The 26,138-nt window shown below is 42.4% G+C and overlaps 1 protein-coding gene across 3 annotated transcripts in view; it reads left to right on the top strand.

Annotated features, from left to right (window-relative positions):
• The window catches only part of ARB2A (ARB2 cotranscriptional regulator A), a 1,508,097-nt gene that overhangs the window by 341,936 nt on the left and 1,140,023 nt on the right, over positions 1-26,138 (top strand). For all 3 annotated transcript variants that reach the window (XM_069225397.1, XM_069225389.1, XM_069225407.1), the window contains exon 7: positions 2,882-3,073. In XM_069225397.1, coding sequence (XP_069081498.1) covers positions 2,882-3,073 — 192 coding nt within the window. The remainder of the gene's footprint in view (positions 1-2,881; positions 3,074-26,138) is intronic.

The raw sequence follows: 26,138 nt of genomic DNA, 5'->3' as shown, positions 1-26,138 counted from the left end.
TGGAAGGGTTTTCTCCAAGAGAAAATATATTTTGCTGGTAGAGGGGGGAAACAAAAAATACATTTACAAATAAAAGTTATAAAAAAAAAAAAAAGGCAGACACATTTTTGATCAACGCTTTATATTTTAACTAGTGTCTGGGTTTCCCTTCATTCTTTTCTTTCCATGGTGCCAGATGACATTTGAGCTCAACCTTAGTGGAGCTCTGAAAAGGATCATATCAGCTTGCAAGAAGAGTTAACAGAAGCATTGGTGAAGAACAGCTCATGTCTTTTTTAGTTTACATTGTATGTATTCTGATGGAAATACAGTTTGTTTCAATAATCAGAGTTTTCCTAAAATACACAAGCTTCTACCTGAGTCTGTTGGTGGGGCCATAAATTAGTATGGAGAGGCCAGGTCCTCAAAACACCACCCCTGTGGTTATGTCCCTTATATGAATATCAATAGCTCCAAATTTCTGGAGGATCAAAAACATTTACAACAATGGATGAAGTAACAGTAGTATATTGAAGAGAAATAAAATAGGAATTATTTTAAGTATAGATCAGTATAGAAATAGGACCTTTTCTGAAAATGCGAGAGTTAATTTCAGGGAGATCCAAGTACACAAAAGGTTTCAACCAGATAAAAGCAACTATCACAGTTCTATCATCATATTCACATATTGGGTCAGATTAATTCTTTCGTAATGTCTTTCTGTCCCGACTGTTTTGCAATCTCTGAGCGACAATCATTTGTCTTGTTCCATGGTGGTGGCTGCTATTTCAGCATTTGTTCTTTTGTGTGCCTTTAAAGAATCCTAATAGATAAAAATGTCCTTTACAAATGTTAATTATATTTTTTAAGTTCTTTGAAGATTTGAAAAGTGCTAACTTGTATCCCTCTTATGTTGTGCTCGTGGTATATCACCCTAGTTGGGCATCTCTTTTGAGTTCTTTCTGGCTCCCTTTAACATATTGTGTAAATTCACAGTCTTCATAAAAGATAGGTCTTTTGTTTTGGTTTTACATGATGCTGCGAACAATTTATACTTGAATTATTTAATCCTACTTTTAAAACCTAATGCACACTTCTGATAGGAATAACTATGAACACCACTGTGGTGTGGAGAGGGCCAGTACCAGGATCAGTTTTCAAAAATATGAATATAGTCAAGTAGCGTATTTCAGGGAAGGGGTAGTAGTAGACAGGCTGATAGCTTCCTAAGAAATAAGTAGATGTTGGATAATAAACACCAGAATAGAAATTATGTTTTAAACTATTCTGTTTTCTAGTACACTTCTAAATGTGCTGTACACACACCTCGTGCATACCAGTAATCATTTTCTGAAAGCACAGAATGTGTCAGGTATTCTTGCTTACCTCTGTAGGAGGTACAGAATGTGTTGTTTTTCTCCGTGCTTCATTTACTCTGGCGTGTAATTGTTCTCATGTTAACCTGCACGTTATATTTTGTCCTTGTATGTCATTGGTGGCAAGTTGTGTTGGTATTACAATAAGAATAGACCCTGCCCATAGAAACATATCCTTTATTCATTCTCCTTCATATCCTTTCTTTGTCACATTATTTGTTCTAGGGAAGATCACTTGTATTGGTGTGCTCCAAAACTCCACTTCCTATTTATGTATGTTTATTGCATTTGCATGTTTATTACATTTATTTATATTTATGTATTACATTTTAGATTTATATGACAACCAGCAACCCCTATTTTTAGCACAGGCTGATTTAAAATACTTTCTGTATTTTTTTATATACTGTTATGCCAAATTACTTTTTATTTGAGGATTCTAAACTTAAGAAAATCAAACTAATTGGAAACATTTAAATTTCAACAATGTTGCATGCTGTGGAGGCCATGCTACTGGATTTGAAGTTATAGAATTTACGTAATTACTATTAATTATGGCACAGCAGATTAGCAAAATATGTGATTTAATCATCTGTATTGTTAAAATGCAATTTAAATTTGGACTGTCGTGAATAGTATGTTTAGAATTTGTCGGAATACTGAAGAGTTACTCAAGTATTAAGCTGGAGCCGAATACAATAAACACAGCTAGCACTCAGTGCATTGACGAAGATTTTTTAGTGGGTGCAACAACACCTTCAGATTGCCTAGGACCAGTTCCTGAGCTTACCTTTTGAGCCGAAAGGCTGAGTGTGATCTTTGATAGGGTAAAGTGGATTATTTTTCATCAGGTGCTTGTAGCAATAGACCTGTGCTCTCATATGCTGACCTGGATAGGTGCCAACTATAACAGCTGATGGCAAGAATACTAGTTAACGGCATAAGAACGGGGGCATTCTCTTATATGGATGCACACACCAGCGGTGTCCACAATTACCCCTCCTTTTTTTATTGACCAATGAGCCATTGGCTGCAGGTATCCAAAAACATGTAGATATTAAGGTAAAAGGGATGCCATTTGGTGGGAACCAGCATAGGATCCATTTATTTGAGGGTGATATTCTTTTCACAGTGTTAAAACCAGAGACCTCAATTCCACATGCTTTGAATGTATTGATGTTTATGGTAGATATTCTGAGTTTAAGGTTAATCTGAGAAAGTTTGAGCTACTGAGTGTGTGAATCCCACAGGTGGTGAAGAGCCAAATACTTGCTGGAACCGCCTTTGGGCCAGTGAAAAAATATCTTGGAATATAAATTGCACCCAGAATCAACATGCTCTGCCAGGCAGACTATCGAAGGCTTCATTAAGGGTAGCACAGGGAGTATGTGACTACTAATAATATATGTATATCTCCCCATGTGCAGTTAGCCTAGCCCTGTGCTTTCTCTGTGCTAGTGAATGAGCTTTAGACCTTCAGTTATTTATGAACGTGTATATATAATTCAACTTCAATTCCATTGCAGGTGGATGCTTCGGAGAGTGAGCCAAAAAGTTTTATTTTTATGAGTGAGGACGCAATGACAAATTCAGACAAACTCATGGTTTTGATTCATGGTAGTGGCGTTGTAAGGGCAGGTCAGTGGGCAAGACGATTAATCATAAATGAAGATCTCGAGAGTGGCACCCAGATACCTTATATTAAGAGAGCGAAGGAGGTAAGGTTGAAATTTTCTTCAGTCTTAAATTAAATTGGATTAAACAAACTCATTTGTCTCGGTCTTCCAATGTTTTTATACTTAAATATTTTGATATTTGAAACTGTTAAGTTACGTGTCTTTGAAACTATAATTTATCTATCATATTAGACTATGCTTATTGTGAAATTAACTGAGAATAGTTTTGAACACTTTTAGTTAATTTGGAATAGTTGTGTCTCCGTAAGTTTAATATAGGAAACCACTGTGGAAAATAAAGTTCCTTTTAATTTGATATCTCAAATTCATTTTTGGCAATGTTTTATTTCAAGAAGGAAAACTTAAATCTGGTTACTCTTCTGTCATGTAGTGCCTGTGCTTTAGGGTTTGGTAATGCTTAGTTTCTTGTGCCAGAACAGTTGCCCGATAATGTCAGTAACTGTATAATGCACTTTTCTCAAGAAAATCTAGGATTGATTTCATAAGAATAGTTTATTGAAGGTGTGTGAAATATTCATGGGGGTTATATATTTGTTAAAAGTATAATGTTTACACACTGAACTTTGTGTAGGTGGAAGTGTGAAATTCATGACGGGAAAAATGTGTGAAATACAAAAGAAGCAGAAACAGTTGAACGTTTATGGTGTGCAGATTTGCAGAAAAGTTATGATGGCTAGAAAACAGGGTATTGATGCTGATGATGGCAAGTAGACTTGTAATTAATTCATCTTGACCAGAACCTTTGTGAAAAAGAATCTCTTTTGGGTCCTAAAGGCAGTGGTATTCCACCCAAATAATGACTCAAAAAGAAGGTCTGATTGTAATATTGTGAACACAAAAATATTCCGAACCAAAATATTCAAAGTAAAAAATGTTTTTAATAGTTTATTATTATATCGAAGCATAAAATATTGCTTGCCTATGTTTTTTATTATTGTATTTTATAGTATTGTTTTTTATTATGTTATCGCGAGAAAACTCAAATATATTGGGGGTCATTATGACTGCGGAGAACCGTCAGTAAGACCGCCAACAGGCTGGCGGTCTTAACCACCATGGTCATCCGCCGGTTCTCGGTTCTGCCTGCCAGGGCGGAGACGACCGCTTGGCTGGAGACCTGGGTCTCCAGTCCGGCGGCCGTCACTATACCGCCGGCGGTATTTGGACCCGGCTTACCGCCGTGGATTTCCAGCGGTTTGAACCGCCATGAAATCCATGGCGGTAAGCAATATCACTGATAGGGGTCTCCCCCACCCCCAACCCGACTCCCTCCCCTACACCCCCCACCACCCCTGCCACCCCCCAAAGGTGGCAGGGCCCCCCTCCCCACCCCGACCCCCAACATCACATCACCCATACGGCACGCAGGCACCACCTACACACTTACATGCACACACGCCGACATACATGCCTACATCCACACACACAGTCAGACACGCACACCCACATTCAAACATACACGCACACATCCATACAGACATACCCACAGACATAAACGCACCATACACACAACACTCCCCAAGCATACATGCACTCACACACCCCCTCTACATACACACACCCCCATGCACCCACACAACACAAAATGCCCCCCCACCCCTCTCCCCTCACGGACGATAGACTTACCTGGTCCGACGATCCTCCGGGAGGGGACGGGATCCATGGGGGCAGCTCCGCTGACACCACACCGCCACGGCGAATCACAGGACGTGATTCGCTGGGCAGTGTTCTGTTGGCGTGGCGGTGGAGCAACCGCCACTTCCCCGCCTCCCGCCAGTATGGCTGTTGGAGGCTCTCCGTCCGTAAAAGGACGGAGAGCTGCCAACAGTCATAACAGGCCGAGCAGCAAACCGCCACCACTGGCGGTCTTACGCACGGCGGTCCCTCGGCGTTCTTCAAAAAAGACCGCAGAGGTCAAAATGACCCCCATTATGTTCAAGTTGTTGGTTTTGTTGGGGTATTGTGTGGATAGTGTTTTTAAATTATCGATTAATTTATGTTCATTAAATAATTAGTTATGTCTTCTATTTTATTGATAACTATTTGGTTAAAATGTTAATGTCTTTTTAAAATTCTGTGTTGCATTTTAATTTTGGACTGTTACGTTTATTGTGTGCTTTTGTGAGTAGAGTTTATCAGTCTCATACTAATTGATAATTGGTTTATTTGCTTATTATCTTACATATTTCAGGTGTTATTTATTTCTTTGTTTATTAAATTTGTGTTTTTGTATTACATTTTAAATGTATGGTGTTAGGTTTACTGGGGTATTAGGTGGTTAGTTTTTTTAATACATATGTTAACTGATTTGTTAGTTATTAAAAAATGTTTAAAATTAAGTATTTAAATTCTTCATAGTGTGTTCATTTATATATTAGGTTTTAAGTTTGGCATGTGTCTTTATTATGGGATTGTGTTGGTAGTTTTTAGTTTTTAAAATTCTAATATTTAAAAACCTAAAATTAATTGATGAAGTATTGTTATTTTTAAATTGGCAAGTACTTTTAATTATTCAATTTGAAAATATTTTATATCATTATTTTAGAAATAATTGTTATTTTAATGGATTGTGTTATATTTTGAAGGGTTGATTGTGTGTATAATGGTATTGTGTAATTTTAACCCCTTCGCTGCCAGGCCTTTTCCCCCTCCTGTGCCAGGCCTTTTTTTGCCTATTTGGGGCAGTTCGCGCTTAGGCCCTCATAACTTTTTGTCCACATAAGCTAACCAAGCCAAATTTGCGTCCTTTTTTTCCAACATCCTAGGGATTCTTGAGGTACCCAGACTTTGTGGGTTCCCCTGAAGGAGGCCAAGAAATTAGCCAAAATACAGTGAAAATTTCGTTTTTTTCAAAAAAATGGGAAAAAGTGGCTGCAGAAGAAGGCTTGTGGTTTTTCCCCTGAAAATGGCATCAACAAAGGGTTTGCGGTGCTAAACTCAGCAGCTTCCCAGCTTTCGGGAACAGGCAGACTTGAATCAGAAAACCCCATTTTTCAACACAATTTTGGCATTTTACTGGGACATACCCCATTTTTGCAATTTTTTGTGCTTTCAGCGTCCTTCCAGTCAGTGACAGAAATGGGCATGAAACCAATGCTGGATCCCAGAAACCTAAACATTTCTGAAAAGTAGACAAAATTCTGAATTTAGCAAGGGGTCATTTATGTAGATCCTACAAGGGTTTCCTACAGAAAATAACAACTGAAAAAGAAACATATTGAAATTGAGGTGAAAAAAACATCAATTTTTCTCTACGTTTTACTCTGTAACTTTTCCCTGCAATGTCAGATTATCGAAAGCAATATACCGTTACGTCTGCTGGACTCCTCTGGTTGCGGGGATATATAGGGCTTGTAGGTTCATCAAGAACCCGAGGAACCCAGAGCCAATAAATGAGCTGCACCCTGCAGTGCGTTTTCATTCTATACCGGGTATACAGCAATTCATTTGCTGAAATATAAAGAGTAAAAAATAGCTATCAAGAAAACCTTTGTTTTTCCAAAAAGGGCACAAGATAAGGTGTTGAGGAGCAGTGGTTATTTGCACATCTCTGAATTCCGGGGTGACCATACTTGGCGCCCGCGACAGGAAACGCCCCAAAGCGCAACGTGGACACATCCACATTTTTTAAAGAAAACAGAGGTGTTTTTTGCGAAGTGCCTACCTGTAGATTTTGGCCTCTAGCTCAGCCGGCACCTAGGGAAACCTACCAAACCTGTGCATTTCTGAAAACTAGAGACCTCGGGGAATCCAAGATGGGGTGACTTGTGGGGCTCGGACCAGGTTCTGTTACCCAGAATCCTTTGCAAACCTCAAAATTTGGCCAAAAAAACACTTTTTCCTCTCATTTCGGTGACAGAAAGTTCTGGAATCTGAGAGGAGTCACAAATGTCCTTCCACCTAGCGTTCCCCCAAGTCTCCCGATAAAAATGGTACCTCACTTGTGTGGGTAGGCCTAGCGCCCGCGACAGGAAACGCCCCAAAGCGCAACGTGGACACATCCAAATTTTTGAAAGAAAACAGAGGTGTTTTTTGCAAAGTGCCTACCTGTAGATTTTGGCCTCTATCTCAGCCGGCCCCTAGGGAAACCTACCAAACCTCTGCATTTCTGAAAACTAGAGACCTAGGGGAATCCATGATAGGGTGACTTTTGGGGCTCGGACCAGGTTCTGTTACCCAGGATCCTTTGCAAACCTCAAAATTTGGCTAAAAAAACACATGTTCCTCACATTTCTGTGGCAGAAAGTTCTGGAATCTGAGAGGAGCCACAAATTTCCTTCCATCCAGCGTTTCCCCAAGTCTCCCGATAAAAATGATACCTCACTTGTGTGGGTAGGCCTAGCGCCCGCGACAGGAAACGCCCCAAAGCGCAACATGGACACATCCAAATTTTTGAAAGAAAACAGAGGTGTTTTTTGCAAAGTGCCTACCTGTAGATTTTGGCCTCTAGCTCAGCCGGCACCTAGGGAAACCTACCAAACCTGTGCATTTCTGAAAACTAGAGATCTAGGGGAATCCAAGATGGGGTGACTTGTGGGGCTCGGACCAGGTTCTGTTACCCAGAATCCTTTGCAAACCTCAAAATTTGGCTAAAAAAACACATGTTCCTCATATTTCTGTGGCAGAAAGTTCTGGAATCTGAGAGGAGCCACAAATTTCCTTCCACCCAGCGTTCCCCCAAGTCTCCCGATAAAAATGATACCTCACTTATGTGGGTAGGACTAGCGCCCACGAAAGGAAATGGCCCAAAACACAACGTGGACACATCACATTTTTTCATAGAAAACAGTGCCTACCTGTGGATTTTGGCCTGTAGCTCAGCCGCCACCTTGGGAAACCTACCAAACCTGTGCATTTCTGAAAACTAGAGACCTAGGGGAATCCAAGGTGGGGTGACTTGTGTGGCTCGGATCAGGTTCTGTTACCCAGAATCCTTTGCAAACCTCAAAATTTGGCTAAAAAAACACATGTTCCTAACATTTCTGTGGCAGAAAGTTCTGGAATCTGAGAGGAGCCACAAATTTCCTTCCACCCAGCGTTCCCCCACGTCTCCCGATAAAAATGATACCTCACTTGTGTGGGTAGGCCTAGCGCTCGCGACAGGAAACGGCCCAAAACACAACGTGGACACCTCAAATTTTTTCATAGAAAACAGTGCTTAGCTGTGGATTTTGGCCTCTAGCTCAGCCGGCACCTGGGGAAACCTAGCAAACCAGCGCATTTTTGAAAACTAGAGACCTAGGGGAATCCAAGATGGGGTGATTTGCGGGGCTCTGACCAGGTTATGTTACCCAGAATCCTTTGCAAACATCAAAGTTGGCCAAAAAAACACTTTTTCCTCTCATTTCGGTGACAGAAAGTTCTGGAATCTGAGAGGAGCCACAAATTTCCTTCCACCCAGCGTTCCCCTAAGTCTCTCGATAAAAATGGTACCTCACTTCTGTGGGTAGGCCTAGCGCCCACGAAAGGAAATGGCCCAAAACACAACGTGGACACAACATATTTTTTCACAGAAAACAGAGGTGTTTTTTGCAAAGTGCCTACCTGTGGAGTTTGGCCTCTAGCTCAGCCGGCCCCAGGGGGGGCCGAAATGGCCTAAAATAAATTTGCCCCCCCCAACCCTCCCCCCCTCCGGGAGCGACACTTGCCTATGGGGTTGCTCCCCCTGCGTGACATTGGCACCAAAAAACAAATGGTGCCTAGTGGTTCTTGCCCCCTTGGGGGCAGATTGACCTAAAATCGACCAATCTGCCCCCAAGGGGGGCAGAAATGGTCTAAATACAATTTGCCCCCCAGGGCAGCGACCCTTGTCTGATGGGTCGCTACCCATCTCTAAAAATACAAACAAAAAAAAACAAAAAAAACTTGCCCTGGCGCCTAGAGGTTTCTGGCCCCCCCGCCCCCCCCCCCCCGGGAGCGACCCTTGCCGACGAGGTCGCTGGCCCTGCGTGACATTGGCGCCAAAAAACAAATCCCAGGTGTTTAGTGGTTTCTGCCCCCTTGGGGGCAGATTGACCTAAAATCGCCCAATCTGTCCCCAAGGGGGGCAGAAATGGCCTAAATACAATTTGCCCCCGAGGGGAGCGACCCTTGCCTGATGGGTCGCTCCCCATCTCTAAAAACCAAACAAACAAACCAAAAAAAAACACAAAAAAAAATTTCCTCTGGCGCCTAGAGGTAATTTGCCCCCCAACACCGACCCGGCCCTCCCCCCCCCCCCCCCCCCCACCGGGAGCGAACGTTGCCTACGGGGTCGCTCCCCCTGCGTGACATTGGTGTGAAAAGACAAATCCCTGGTGCCTAGTGGTTTCTGCCCCCTTGGGGGCAGATTGGCCTAAAATTGGCCAATCTGCCCCCAGGGGGGGCAGAAATGGTCTAAATACAATTTGCCCCCCAGGCGAGCGACCCTTGCCTGATGGGTCGCTCCCCATCTCTAAAAAAACAAACAAACAAAAAAAATATTTGCCCTGGCGCCTAGAGGTTTCTGCCCCCCCCCTGGGGGCAGATCGGCCTAATAATAGGCCGATCTGCCCCCAGGGGGGGCAGAAATGGCCTAAAATAAATTCGCCCCCCCAGGGAGCGACCCTTGCCTAAGGGGTCGCTCCCCTTGAGTGAAATTCACGCAAAGGGGGGGCAGAAATAGCCTAAAATAAATTTGCCTCCCCCCCCCCCCCCCCCGGGAGCGACCCTTGCCGACGAGGTCGCTGGCCCTGCGTGACATTGGCGCCAAAAAACAAATCCCAGGTGTTTAGTGGTTTCTGCCCCCTTGGGGGCAGATTGACCTAAAATCGCCCAATCTGTCCCCAAGGGGGCAGAAATGGCCTAAAATAAATTTGCCCCCTCCCCCCCCCCCCCCGGAGCGACCCTTGCCTGATGGGTCGCTCCCCCTGCGTGACATTGGCGCCAAAAAACAAATCCCCGGTGCCTAGTGGTTTCTGCCCCCTTGGGGGCAGATTGACCTAAAATCGGCCAATCTGCCCCCAAGGGGGGCAGAAATGGCCTAAATACAATTTGCCCCCGAGGGGAGCGACCCTTGCCTGATGGGTCGCTCCCCATCTCTAAAGAACAAACAAACAAAAAAAAAACACAAAAAAAAAATTCCTCTGGCACCTAGAGGTAATTTGCCCCCGAACACCCCCCAGCCCCCCCCCCAGGAGCGACCGTTGCCTAGGGGGTCGCTCCCCCTGCGTGACATTGGCGCCAAAAAACAAACCCCTGGTGCCTAGTGGTTTCTGCCCCCTTGGGGGCAGATTGGCCTAAAATTGGCCAATCTCCCCCCGGGGGGGGCAGAAATGGTCTAAATACAATTTGCCCCCCAGGCGAGCGACCCTTGCCTGATGGGTCGCTCCCCATCTCTAAAAAAAAAAAAAAAAAAAATTGCCCTGGCGCCTAGAGGTTTCTGCCCCCCCTGGGGGCAGATCGGCCTAATAATAGGCCGATTTGCCCCCAGGGGGGGCAGAAATGGCCTAAAATAAATTCGCCCCCCCAGGGAGCGACCCTTGCCTAAGGGGTCGCTCCCCTTGAATGAAATTCACGCAAAGAAAAAACTCCCTGGTGTCTAGTGGTTTCTGCCCCCCTTGGGGGCAGATTGGCCTCATCAAAATAGGCAAATCTGCCCCCCTTGGGGGCAGAAATGGCCTAAATATAATTTTCCCCCAAGGGGATCGACCCTTGCCTAAGGGGTCGCTCCCCACCTAAAAAAAAAACATTAAAAAAAATGGTCCCTGGTGCCTAGAGGTTTCTGCCCCCAGGGGGGGCAGAAAAGGCCTTCCCAAAAAAATGCCCCCCCTGGGAGCGACCCTTGCCCAAGGCACAGGGGAACTGTAGCCTTGGACGAGGTCACCTCGTCCAAGGCACAGAACAGGTTAAGAGTTGCAATATTTTCTAAATTTGTTTTTGGTGTATGATATTTTTTTATTGTTCCTGTGTTTTGAGGTTTACTGTTTATATTAAGATGGGGATATATATATACTGTCCAGTAGAAGGCGTTTTGCCGAAACGCGTTGACAGACATCTCATTCGGGACTCTGAATTACCTGTATAAGCTAAATAAATTTATGAACTAAATACGAGCGCTTTGGACTCAATTGACTTCGACACTTGGGAGATACGTGATGGGATCGGTGCAGCCGTCAGATGGCTATCAGTCCATCTGTTGAAGAAATAATATATATATATATATTTTTTTTTTTTTACAATGAGAAATAGATTATTTGGGTGTGGTAAATGTGACACCCCACCCATATATATGCTCTTTCCCCAGTGGTTTCTAAATTGGACTTAGAATAGTAAATGTTATTCCCCAACTCACCACAAATTTTATGCACTTTCCCCAATAGTTTTTAGACTGGATTTGGAATCATAAATCTGATTCGTCTTCCCAAATCCACAGTTGTTTGCACTTTCCCCACTATTTTTCAGGCTAGAGTCAGAATACTGTATTATATATATTTGATATATTTTTACCAATGTTTGATAGGCTGGACTGAGACCAGAATACATTTGATTGCCTCCTCCCCAAAATGTAAGTATTTGTGCCAGTGTTTGTAGGTTTATATTTAAATACTTTGATTGTTGAAGTTTGGTTACTAATTGGTATTTTAATATATTGTCTATAATTATCTGAGGGTATTTCATTTTAATGCATATATTTAAAGTTAATATTTATCAGACTTTATTTTATAATGTTTTGTTTTTTAAATTTTTATATGTATTTTCGACTAACAACTTAGGCCCTGATTCAGATTTTGGCAGTAACGGTCCTGCCGTCGACTTTTCGACTGGAAACCGGTCCTGTGCCGTGACGGTCCACCCGCGATATTTAGATGTTGCCAGTCCCATAGACGAAAAGCCGCATTGGAACGGCCTCCTCCTCCAAGAAATACCGCCCACATCAGCGGCGGGAGAGGGAAAAGGAGATGCTGGTGAGAACCCCTACACCCTTCACACTTTGCGGATTTGGATGTACCGTACCGACACAAAAGAAGTGGCATCCAGCCTCCATGTCTGAGTTTGCGGATTAGGGATGGAAAAGTGGTGAAAACTCACTTTTTTTTCCAATTACCCCCTCCCCCCCTCCCCCCCTGAAAGAACGTCGACTTGGCAGTCTTCTTGAGTCCGCGGCTAACGCGGCTTGGCGGTGCAACCACCAAGATCTAAATCATGCCCTCAGTTTGTAAACTGCTTTTTAAAGGTTTAGAATTATATATTTTTTATGTTTTTAAGAATTATTAGTTTATATTGTTTTTATACAAAGTAAATTATTATATTTTTGAATAAGAAATATTTATATAGTGCATTTGTTTTAGTATGCAATTTAATTTGAAAGTGTATTTCTCTTGCTTTTTAAGGTAAGACGTATTTAATTACATTTGTATGTTATTAAAATAATGTAAAGTTTTCTACATTATATATATTTTATTGTATTACATATTTTAAAAACAAAGTTTATTTTCTTTAAGTTACAATAATGTTAAATGCATTTAAATATATGTTCTTAACTATGTAATATTGATATTGTGGGCCACGGTATTTTATAGTCTATAGTCTTATACTTTAAGTTTTGCTCTTGTTTTAAATGATTTTTAAGCTTATGCGTGTTCTCGTCTACACCTCTTTAAAAAAATATTTGTTAATTGATTTGGTAGTTAAAAAAAAAGTTTCAACTTGTGAATTTAAAGCCCGCAAATAGCACTACAATTTTAATACCCCAGTTCCAGAAGAGATATTATCAAGAAAAAAGGACAGAAGGGAAAGAAAGAAAAACACAGTGTGTGACAAACCCTTTCCCACCTCAACCTACTGCCACTCCACTAGAGGTCTTGTGCATCTTGTTTTGCATGTCTTCCTATTCTTTCAAGCATTTCCCTGGGACTTTCCCTAGACGCTAACTTGGGTTGCAGTTATTTTGTTTTCATCTGTAACAGCTCTCGTTTTAAATGGAATACCCCAGTGTGTCTAGGACATGTTAACTCTCTATAGTCTGTATATCTCTCAACAGGTGGCCCCAGTCAACCTAATGTGCCTTTTCCCCAATCTCCTGATTCCAGTTATATTATTTCCCAAGCAAGGACCTCCCAAATACTATAAAACCACTTTTGCAAGGATTGTACTTTGCATGTTCACATCTCACCAGCACTACAGTAAGTGTTGCACCATTTGCCATTAATATTTGTTTGTTCTCAATGATCTTTCTTCTTTATATGACATCCACAGAAATATTACTCCCGGTTCCCTGGGATGTTTTTATCTGGTAGATTTCATCAATACCTTTCATCCCCATCTCCCAGTAGCTTGCCAAATTACTACATCCTCACTTAAAGTGGGTTAGACCCCAAGCATCGGGGCGTCCTCTCCAGCAATTCTGACATTGTTTTACCCCATTTGTGTAGTTTGGCTGGGGGTAGATACCAGTACATGACTAGCTTACAGAACGTTTTTCTTTAGTGCTCTTTATAGTTATATGAGCCTGTCTATACATATGTTGCTTGTGTACTAGTTAGCCAGTTCTAACTCCCATTTGGCCAGATAGGTTAGTTTCTCAGCGTTGTGGCTGGTAATCAGGAACTTGAAAATGGAGGAAAACACGTCTCTAATTATTCCCTCCCATCATTCACTTTTTTAATTGTGTAAGCTCTATCAAAGCACCTGCTTTCATCTCTTGCTGTAGTAACCACTGATGTATCTGACAGTAAAAGAGCTGCTCATTTTCCTGCTGACCATAATGTGACACTTTCTATACTGCCTTTACTTATACCAGCATGGTCGATTGTCTTGATGGCAACCCATCTCCTTCCTCTGAGATCTATGTACCCACCCATCGCACTTCATAGTAAACTGTAACTGAAAACTCTGCCTCTATGTTCAAATAAGACCTTGTTCTGAAAAGTTTTGAAACCAGTAAACCGTCATCAACAAGATCTTATTGAGTATGCATCAACAGATAAGCCCTCCTGCTATTTCTTTTGAATCACTACCTCCACCACTAGAGTTTTGGATGACATCTTTCCCAGCAAATATATCGTCTTTATTGAGCTTTATAGTGGATCAACCGTGTTTTTTCAATCTGTTACCTAGGTTACATCGGATGGGCCCCTTCCTCACCAGGCCTGAATGAACCCCGCCATAATTTCCTTAAAGTCCCATCAGCTTCTGCACAGTCTCCATGGATATCATGTTATGCTATTTTCTCTCCATTGTTAATAGCCTGAAAGGATATTCTTTCTTATAAGCTACTTGCTTTTCTGACAAGAAGTCAGTGACTTGGCTCAAGGCTTTTCATTTGATTAAGGTGACAGCTGATAGATCTTGAAACAGTTGTAGCTTCACTCCATGGACCTACAGGGAACTGTCACTACAGCCTTTCCCTATGATTCTTTGTTGCTGTAAAGGTGCACCCTCACCACCACACCTGGGACTAAATTGCTCATCAGCCTCAGTGCTGCCACCCTGTGTACTCTGTCAATATCTGCATCCCCAAGAACATAAAGGCCTTTGATTGGACAAATGCATGATGTCCTGGTGTGGGACAAAATTGGGGATCCCCCCAAGACTAATATTGTTCCTATGGGAATGGTTTTGAAGGTCCTCACACTTTATTTAGAGGATATGTTGCTCCTCTAGTGCCAGTAAACATACTGTCAAGCTCTCAGTCTCTTCAGCTTGTCCATCTACCATTCTCTCCAGGTTATCTATGCTTCTGCCCGTTTCTGCAGCCTCTCTGCGGATGCCTGTTTTTGGGAAGCTCCCAGTCACTTCTTCCTCATCGAAGTGTGTATTGTGCCACGTTTGGTCACCATATTAGCTCTTGGGCCTTCCTTGCTTATTCCCAGTTTGGTGGCCTTCTTGTGTTCCCCTTTGTCCTGCCATTTCGAAGAATTATGATTAGTCTCTGCAACGCTTGAAGGCCTCGGATGTCTCCCACCCCAGTGCAGGCGCTCAGTTCTAGGGTTGTCATAACCTCTATTGCCCCATGTATTTCGCTGCCGCAGATCACTTCTGTATTACTGTCCTTGCTCCTTTCTCTGCTGTCCACAAGCCATTCCCCTTCAGGACAGGTGATGCCCGCTAGTGTGCCTTCTCTCCCCTGTCGACCACTCCACACAGCCGCACCCCTCCAAATCATCATTGAGCCTCCCCTCAGTGACAGCTGCTCTTCCTAGGGTTCTGAAATAGCTATGTCTAGGCCCCTCCTCTGGCAATGCCTGCTGCTGCAGGCCCTTGCACCTCTCTCTTACTCTCCAAGTGGCAGTGGAGGAACCCCTGGTGAGATGTTTGTTCTTTTGGCAGTACGATAGGCTTCCTGCTCAGGCAGTGCCATCAGTAAGCCCTGAGCAAATCATATCCAGAAGCAGCAGTGCCCACCTGTGTGTCTCCTCTCACAAGGAAGCCACACTCTTATGGCCCCTGACCTCCAGGCCACAGCGACCACTCAATGCTCACCACCATCAAGGAAGGCCCCTTGCAACATGTGCTGAGTTTCTTATGGAGCCAGGTTCACAAAGTCCAAGAAAACTAGCTTGTCATGTGGTTAATTGTCGATCCCGTCCCCCCATCACTTGCTCACCAGTGGGCGGCCATCAGGGGGTGCCTTTTCAGCAGAAGGGGTGCTTCTTTTTCATGTTTGGATCACCTCACCATGAAACCCAGAGCTGCTCTCGGAAATAACTGATAGCACCTCTTGCTTGCCTTCACTTCAGGCTCCCACGGGTCTCTAGACTGTGGTGGCAGGACAGTGCTTTCTGACGAAAAAGGCAGGCCCCTAGCCAGTGCCTGTCATCATAAATGGCATATTCCTCGATTCACTGGAAGCACTTGAGACACAGTGTGCCCAGGTAGCAGGACCGGAGATTTACCGCTCCACATCTGCCATCTTCAGCTCTGCCACTTCCCCTTCTATTCTTGTACTTTATATTACAAGCATGAAAGTCTATGTTTTGTTAATCATGTTTTTCTACGGTTATTTTGTGTTGCAATATATTTGTTTTGTGAAATTTTTGAGGTTGCTATTCTGTTATACAACTGTTTGCCTCTTCTGATACTACTGTATAGGAAATCTACGAGACGAGCTACAACAATTAACCTATAGGAATGATAATCCTCAGGTACAGATCGCTATAGATGCAGATAACTATAGTGTTGTATGTCAAAAACTAACAGTGACACATGGATGAGCAATACGGCTGAACAACGAATTTGTATAACAGATTAGAGCAGTCTATCACCATAATATAATTTTATTCAATGATTTTACAGAATGCTAAAACACATCAAAAACATGTAAACTAAATATAAGAGAACGAAGAACTAAATACCTGACTCAGTCATTCCACAATCATACTGGACTAAAGACAATCAGAATAAGAAATACAGAGATAAAAGCTACACACAATATACAAAGAATTAAATAATATCAAAAGGGAGCCTAAGACGGCAAACAATTACAGATCAGTGCTAGAAAAGGATGTACTAATCTAAAAAATAAAATAACAATCTACACTCTAAAACTAACAGGATCTTTGATTGGGAAAGAACGATGATGAAGTTGTTCTGTCAGTGAGATGCAATAGGGACAGAGGGCCTACGCGCGTTTCGGTGTTCCTCGATTGTTAGGGTCACCTTCATCAGGGCCGTTCCCAATATTACAATCCAGTGATAATCTAATCTTAGCAGCCGAGCATCCTGGTCATTTCTTGTTGTAAGTTCTGGATATACATGAATGGTATAGACATAATATCCAATTAAAAATGTATATATATATATTATATATATATATATATATATAAAGCTTGTGTCCTGGAAATCACCAATTCTGATTTTTATAAAACAGAAAAAAGATTTATTTTTATGAATGGTATTTATGGACCTATAATCGGTCCTTACTTTGTCATGCGATAGACCAATTGTAGATAAGTTGTAGACAAATCATGCGAGAGAGAGATACATGGTTCTCTAACCGGAAAAATATCGTGACAATAGATATGGGCATACAACTGTAAAAATGGTATAAAGATCAAGGATAGAAAATAAGAACATTATTGAGACGATTAATTTAGTGTGAAAATAAAGAGTCTGGTGATCAATGAACTGATATATGGAAGTGCCTTATTCAGTGCTAATTTCTACTACCTTTCCCGAGTCTATAATCAATGCACCCAGGTGTGTTGTGAAATTAGTTATGATAAAGTAATATTCTTTGTTATTGTTTATGGTACCTGTTATATCCGTCTATTGGTACGACTGAAATAAAGCTGTTCCATTCTCAAGGTTATACGTGAAGATGCCTTTTGTTGTCAATAGGGTAAGACATACTGGTAGGAAGAAAAAACTCTAGTCAATATTAGAAGTCTTAGGCGCAGAGTGACAATATAGCTATATACTGCTATGGCTGATGATAGAATAAGAATTTAGGCGGCATATTCTGATACTAACAATAGTCTTGCTTACCACATTTGAAGACATAGGTATCATAATCGCAACCATTTAGTGGCTTAAATTCATACTGTAAGTCAGGACATACTCCATCGTTGGCTCACCTTTTTCATCGGCACTGGTGATAACTACTTGAGACCTTGCTGAAGCCCGTCTGGTAACCTCTATTTTATAGTGCTGCTTGTTCTTCAGATGGCTGCTCTTATTCGGTCATTTGATTCTTGATGAACGTTGCTAAAGATACGCACATCATTATGGAAGTAAAGTTTTTGTCTTTGACAAGCAGGTTTTTTTCTTTTACTGTCCAGTAGCTTTAGACTAGTGGATGTGTGAAAATCCTGTAAAGCTAATGTAATAAAAAATGGAGAGCTTGCTGGTTGGCACACCTCTGAGTAGCATCCAGCATGTCAAACATTCAGTTCTTGAATGCTGGCTAATCCAGTCCAAGGTGTGTAAAATCCTTGGACTTTTCATTGACCAATCTGCTTTCTTCGTCCTTCAGGTTGTCGAAATTATCCTATCACAGGTTTATAAAATTTAAATCTCTAAAAACTCTTCACCACTTCTCTACCAGCCCTATCATATGCATTAGATCGTATGCTTGTTGTTAGATCTGACAGCCGTAGGGTGGTCATCCCTCAACGTTATGCCTGCCTCCCTTCACTTTTCGGACAGTGTTTTTGCTGGTTTTAGGACCCAGTGCAATTTACCACTGCTAACCAGTGCTAAAGTGCATATGCTCTCTCCCTTAAACATGGTAACATTGGTTCACCTCCAATTGGCGTATTTGAATTACATATAAGTCCCTAGTAAAGTGCAGTACATGTGCCCAGGGCCTGTAAATTAAATGGTACAAGTGGGTCAGCAGCATTGATTGTGCCACCCACATAAGTAGCCCATTAACCATGTCTCAGGCCTGCCATTGCAAGGCGTGTGTGTGCAGTTTCATTGCCATCTCGACTTGGAATTTACAAGTACTTGCCAAGCCTTAAACTCACCCTTTTTTACATAGGTCACCCCTAAGGTAGGCTCTAGGTAACACATAGGGCAGGGTGCTATGTAGGTAAAAGGCAGGACATGTACATGTGTATTGTATGTGTCCTAGTAGTGAAAAACTCCTAAATTAATTTTCACTACTGTGAGGCCTGCTACTTTCATAGACTAGCATTAGTACTGCACTCACATACTTTTTGAGTGGTAGATTCTGATCTGAAAGGGGTAACCAGGTCATATTTAGTATGTCCAGAATGATAATGGAAAATCCTGCTTATTGGTGAGGTTGGATTTTATATTACTATTTTAGAAATGCCACTTTTAGAAAGTGAGCGTGCCCCTGCACTTGAAACCATCTGTGCCTTACAGCATGTCTCCAATCAAGGTCTTGTCTGTGCTGGTTGACAGCCCCCTTGTGCATTTCACCCAGACAACCACAGACACTCAGTCACATCTGCATATTGAATCGGTCTTCCTGGGCTGGAAAGGTGGAGGGTCTGACACTTACATTTCAAAGGCCAGTAGTCTGCCCACACACAATGGACTGCTAAAGACCCCTCCCCCCTTCCCCCCCCCCTCCACTGGGACCCTGGCAGGCAGGACTGAGCGGAAAGGGGAACTTGTGCACTTCAAAACCACTCTTTGAAGTTTCCCCAATTCAAAGGCATTTTTGAGTATATAAACTGGGTCTCTGACCCCACCAAACCAGACACTTCTGGACCTACACCTGCACCCTTTCAGAGGAGCTGCCTGGCTGCCCAAAGGACTCGTCTGGACTGCTTTGCTGAGAAGGACTGCTGCCCTGCTGTTGCCCTGATGCCCTCTGACTTTGCTGAGAAGGACTCTGCCTTCCCCAAAAGTGTTCTCCAAGGGCTTGGATTGAGCTTGCCTCCTGTTTTCTGAAGTCTCAGGGCCAACAAAGACTTCATCTGCTCAGGAAACTTCTTTTGCGTAGAAAATCGATGCACCGCCTGACGAAATCGACACGAAGCTTGCATTGCGACCAAAAATCGCCGCACAGCCGACCGGAACGACGCAGCCCCGACTTCCCGACGGGAAATTCGATGCAGCGCCTGCCTTGTGACAGAAAATTAGACGCATCGCCTACTGGATCGATGCAGCATACATGCCTTCTTCCAGCGCGTCAGCGATTTTCCACGCAACGTCCCTTGGCGTCAAAATATCCACGCATCACAGTGAGGAACCAAGACCGTGTGCTGAAAAACGGTGCAAACCTCTTGTTGAGTGGAAAGAAACAAGGCATTGTCTGTGCCGCGTCGAAAAAATTGACGCAACACTATTTTTCCAGGGATCTCCTCCTCTGCGGTCTCAGAGCTTCGTTTTTTTTTATGCATACCAGGTACTGTGTGTAACAAAGAGACAACTGTTTATTTTTAAGGAATAAGACTTTCAAACCTTTTAAAAGTGATATTTCAACTTGTGCTTATTGGATCTTTGTCATTTTGACCTAATTTCATTTCGATAAATATCATGTATTTTTCTAAACCTGTGTGGTGTATTTTTGTTCTTTTTTCACTGTGTTACTGTATGATTTATTGCATAAATACTTTACACATTGCCTTTTAAGTTAAGCCTGACTGGTCAGTGGCAAGCTACCAGAGGGTGGGCACAGGATCATTTGGATTGTGTGTGACTTACCCTGACTAGAATTGTGGTCCCTACTTGGACAAGGGTGTATACCTCTGCCAACTAGAAACTCAATTTCTAAAACTTGTTATATAGTATTTGGCCCACTGCATATACTTTGGTGTCCCATCCTACTTGATGTAGTGAATTCAGTGCCTGCAGAAGACGTGGTAGCTTGCTGCAGGACATTCCCTTCAAGATTTTCTTGTAAGAGTGTTTCTGCCCACTTTGATCCTCCTTTGCCTGCGTTGTGATGGTACCTCGGTATTGCAGCCATCCATAAGAGTGCCCAGTCTTTTCCTTGCCAGGCAACAGACTTTCAGAACACTCTGCCTCTACATCTGAGTTGTTTTGATAACCTCTTCTGTATTTTTGAGTACTAAAAACCTTCTTTTGTGAATATTAACTTTCTGACTTGTTTCTGTATTTGTTTGTACATGGTTGTGAATAATAATTAGCATAACTTAATAAATATACCTTGTTTCCTCCATGTTGGATTCAGAGAATACCGTCAGGGTAACAAAATTAGATAATACCAAACAGCCTTCATGATTTGTGGAGAGAAGATAGGGACAACACCCATAATAATGACGCAATAGATGATTAAAGAATGATCACTTTACATGTTTAAAGATGATTTCCATTCAGCAAATGGTTTTGGCACAATGTAGTGCGTTAAAAAGCCTTCTTAGAATCCCACATATAGCTTTCATCCCAAGATAAAAGTTATTACTAATTATGTTCTTATTCTTCACTTATAAAATAGACTTTTTTCTTTTTTTTTTACAAAAGGCTTTAGAACACTCACAAAACAGGTGTGCGAAATTAGCACTTAATTTGATTACATGCAATGCTTAAATATATTGTCAAGCTCTGTGATATACTTAGTTTGAAAGAACAAGTGGGTTTTACATCTTACTCCGAAAAAAATAGATTGCCGTTTTGATTAAATTGAGAGTGTTAAGACTAGAAGAGGAAGCAAAGTGTCATTTGAATACTTTTCATTCTAGGATGTGATTGCCCAGTGTGACAATAATTCAAATGGCTTTTTTATTTACATCAAGTAATGCATTCCCATAGGATAGCACAGGTCAGTTGAAGTCCTCGAACCAGCACCACGCTTTCAACTGTGGCCCAATAATCATATTTATAAGAGATTTGTTTTTTTAGTTTTGGCAACCTGACAAACGAACAAGCATCAGTACTAGTAGATTTCAATGATGAAGTGGAGACTGTTAGGAGATAAGTTGGTCCTCGTGAGCAAAATGGGAATTTTGGAGTGTCAATAATAGGTGTGAGCTTTGAGGTTGGTGAAATGGATTGGAAGCATAATCAGAAAGGATGGTATAATGAACACTATTATACATAATAATGAGGTACATTGATCCGGATAAGATTAACATGCATGTCCACAAGATTTCAGAATTACCAAGTAGATTGCTGCAGACCAGTTGCATATCACGTTGGGGTTGAGTTTTGCATCATTAAGTAGGAGGTGTTTCTGTCTGGATGTATTTGGTATCTTTGTAGGGAGTTGGGCTAAGTATGTATGGAAAACCGGAAGACATGCCTAATAGAATGTATGTGCAGTAGTGGAATGTAAGCGAAATAAGCATCAGGTGGTAGTTTTGTCGGTTTATTGGATCTAACACGTTGATCTATTTTACAACACTTGAAAATATATTTCCCACTCACTGTGCCCACTCAATTTGTGCAGACCATTCAAATGACTCCTGCTTAAGAGTCTTCTCTGTGACTGCTATGGAGTTCCACTTCCACATAACTAGTGCATTTGATTGCTCACTTTTTCAGCACCTGATATTCTAGTATTCTTGTCTTCACATCCCCATTGCTGTCTAACTGGTGGAGCCACTGTCGGCGATGGGGAGTAACGTGTCTTTCTCAGTGCCCAGATTTCTCTACTTCTTGGATATTGATTTTATTGTGTGTGACTACTTTGTTATACTGTATCTTCTTTTTAATAAACAACTTTATTGTTATCTTCACATTATTCTAATAGAATGGAAACACTTTATAGGTCATACGAAATTGATCAGTGTTGTTAGGACGCAGCAATGGCAAAGTACTGAACATAACCTGCAGTGGCTTCTCCTACGCTAGCATGCATTTATCTCCACCAACCTCATTTCTGTATTACCCCACTCCGATGCAGAATCTAACATATCAAAGTAAGATTGCTTTGATGATTGATTGAGCAAACACAGGCCTCATAAATAGGTTTGTCAGGTGTGTATGTCAAGCCCCTATGTATACCAAAGGTGCAGTTGCCAGTAGATGCAGCATCACCCTCCATTTTTGTGATATATATCTTTTAATTCACCCAGCACCCAGTAATGAACTTGAATTTAAATAGGCTGATGCTTTGTAGATCTCCTATCCCTGATGGAAGGATATAGACTATATTGTAAATGCAGATACTAAAAGAATTGGCTCCTATGCAGATTGAATCCCAGATGCAGTTCAGTGAAAGAACATATTGAATTTTCAAGGATTACATCTTGTCCTTTGAAAGAAAGAAAAGCACTTTCTCGGTATCCACTGAAGCCAAGGTCATTGGGCCCTTTAGCTGCCACAGCAGTACCAAACCTTTGTACAGCCTTTTGATATTATGATTAGAGTTTCTGTTTTTTTTTCTGTTAAAACTGATTACAAATGATAAAAAGCCATGAAAAGGATTTTTTTCTTTTTAGTAGAAGTTGCGACACATCAGATTTTTGCCTCACTTTTACTGCTTTGAGGCTCTTTGGTCCTCTCACCCATGCTTTTCAACATCTGAAAGAAGTAATTATCGTCAATGATCAACAAATTTCAGTTCACATGCTATAAATATGAAGATTGCACACAAATACTACTTAAAGTGGAAAGCCCCAAATATATTGGAAACTCAAAGATCTTCAGTTGCCTCAGAACCGTTGAACAGTGGATGACATAAAACCATCTCAAATTGAATGCTTCCAAAACTTAAATGCATGTGGTGATTGGAAAAATTATGACTCACTCTGCACCTGGCCCGATGATTTGGGACCCTCTCATACAGTATCTGAGTAAGTAAGAAACCTTGGAATTACCATAGACTCCAAATTATCAATAAATGCCCAAGTGTACAAGTTAGCCAGGTAAGCTTCATTACTATGAAAACTCTGCGACACATCTTCTGCCACATAGGATTTCTAAAGAAGGTCCAAGCTTCTGTCGCTCTTGTACTGTCTAAACTTGATTTCGACAATGGTCTTTACCACGGATCTTCTTTATCAACTATGAAAAGGCTACAACAAATGCAGAACTCTGCTGCCAGACTACTTCTTTGTCTAAAGCCACAAATACACATCTTCCCTGCTTTGATGGCCCCACCTGTTGCCAGAAGATTCACCTTCATGCTCCTTTGAATCACCCACAAAGCAATGCACGGAACCGGACCGCTTCATCGGGAATAAAATCACCAAATACAGAGAACAAAGGAACATCCGCTCCAGATTGGCACCTCGCCTCAAAACCCCAGCATACAAGAACAAAACCATGAGCAGTATACATCTTTCTCTGTTCAAGCAGCCAAACTATGGAATTCATTACCCTCAAACATAAGATCTGTGGATAACTATCTTCATAAGACTACTCAAGAGTTGGTTGTTTCCTACATGACCACCATACTCAAACACAAATGTATAGCATATTTGTTTGCATGTAAACATGTATAACTTCATTATATGTGTGTATTTAGATATGTGCATTTCTTTGTACAAATATATATACGACTTTGATTAAAAAATATATAGATATTCTCTAGGTCTGCTTAAGAAACGTATATATTACTTGAGGTTAAAGGGTGTATATTTTTTTTATCATCAAATTTTATTAGTTATTGGTGAACAAGTAGAGGTGAACATAGCAAGGATAGGAAAATGCATGTGTCAGGGAGACCAGATCTTCGGGGCTTGCGCATGTTCCCAACATGTCCACCTCTTGGCAGCTCCAAACTCCACTAGATATTATATCACAAAGTTAAAGAATGGCCAAGTGGGGGAATGGGTTTTGGGTTGGGACCAGCGTGGAAGGAGACCTGTGGAAGCAAGAGTTAAACACAGTGACTTTCAATAAGCTTTGTTTTCAAATAACATTATACGGAGAACTTGAATGGCCTAGAGGTTCACTATAACTAGGCCTCAGAAATCTGCGTACCTGGAAATCAAGAAGGATTATGCAAACTGTCATATGAGCATTCCAGAATTAACATCTCACACTTTGAAAATTAAACACTCTCCATTTGGTTCTTAGAATAGTCACCACACTTTGAAAATTAAACACTCTCCATTTGGTTCTTAGAATAGTCACCACACTTTAAAAATTAAACACTCTCCATTTGGTTCTTAGAATAGTCACTACATTATAACAAAGATCAAAGAACACATAGGGGGTCATTACAACATTGGCGGTAAATGGCGCTTACCGCCGTGCAGAAGACCGCCAATACACCGCTGCTGCCGCGGTATACTGCCACAGCTATTATGACATACATCTCGGAATCCGCCGAAAGTCAAACACCCACACAACACCGCCACACCAAAGGTCAGTGATAAACTGGCGGAAACAAATCCTCCACCTCCACGCCAACAGAAACACGCCCATGCTATTACGACCCACGAATCCACGCAGCGGTCTTTCAGCCGCAGTATTCCATTGGCGGTACACACCGCCGCGCTCAAAATACACACACATCTCCAAAACACCGCCACATTGGACAATTCAAAATACACACACCTGACACACATACAAACACCACTCCCACACACCCAACACAATATAAAACACACACCCACATCACCCACAAACCCCTACGACCAAAAAGTATTGACGAAGGCCAGAGAGAGAGCACAGCAATTGACAACCCCATCACACAGAGGCACACAACACCATCACCCACACAACATCCACGCACAAAACACCACACACCACTACACTCACCACAATCATCACCACATACACCACCCCACACCTCACCCACACCAACCCATGGCAGCCAAAGACACCCCCGCTTCTCCGAGGAGGAGCTCAGGGTCATGGTGGAGGAAATCGTACGGGTAGCGCCACAGCTGTTTGTCTCACAGGTACAGCACACATCAATAGCCAGGAAGATGGAGTTATGGTGCAGAATAGTGGACAGGGTGAACGCCGTTGGACAGCACCCAAGAAATAGGGAGGACATCAGGAAGAGGTGGAACGACCTACGGGGGAAGGTGCGTTCAACGGTCTCCAGGCACAACATCGCGGTGCAGCGGACTGGCGGCGGACCCCCACCTCCTCCTCCACAACTAACAACATGGGAGGAGCAAGTCTTGACCATCTTGCATCCTGAGGGCCTCGGAGGAGTCGGTGGAGGATGGGACACTGGTAAGTCAAATCTTAACTATCATATCCCCCACCCTTACCTGCATGCTATCACACACTCCCTCCGTCACCCCCTCCCCTATCACTACAACTCCTCACTAATGTACCCATGACACTAACCACCCATCCCAACACTAAGCCCTGCATGACACAACTAAGCATGGACACCCCTCACTAAAGCATGCCCACTGCACATACCCAGAACACCCCCCCAACCATCATCACACAAACCCACACACAGGAATGCTTGCACTGGGGTACACAAACACCCACCCATTGCACACCATTACACACACACATGCAATAATCATGCTCTTATGCCCATGCAGGAACCCGAAGGACCATCACCACACCACAGGGTCCAGACAACACCACTCCACCCCCAGAAGAGACCCACAGTGACGAGAGCAGTTCTGCCCTACTGGATCTTGATGACCAGCCCGGACCATCGTGGGCCTCAGGACAGTCGGTTCCCCTTGCACAGGCACAGCCCAACACCGACCTTCCACCCTCTGGTAACACCAGCACAGCACCCACCCAGCGGGCCCAAACCTCCCTACCTAGGACAGGTCAATCAGCGGTGTGTCCACCACTACAGGGCACCCAGGGTAAT

This window comes from Pleurodeles waltl, chromosome 1_1 (assembly GCF_031143425.1).
Source record: "Pleurodeles waltl isolate 20211129_DDA chromosome 1_1, aPleWal1.hap1.20221129, whole genome shotgun sequence".
Classification (NCBI taxonomy): domain Eukaryota; kingdom Metazoa; phylum Chordata; class Amphibia; order Caudata; family Salamandridae; genus Pleurodeles; species Pleurodeles waltl.
This window is presented reverse-complemented; position numbering and strand designations above follow the sequence as displayed.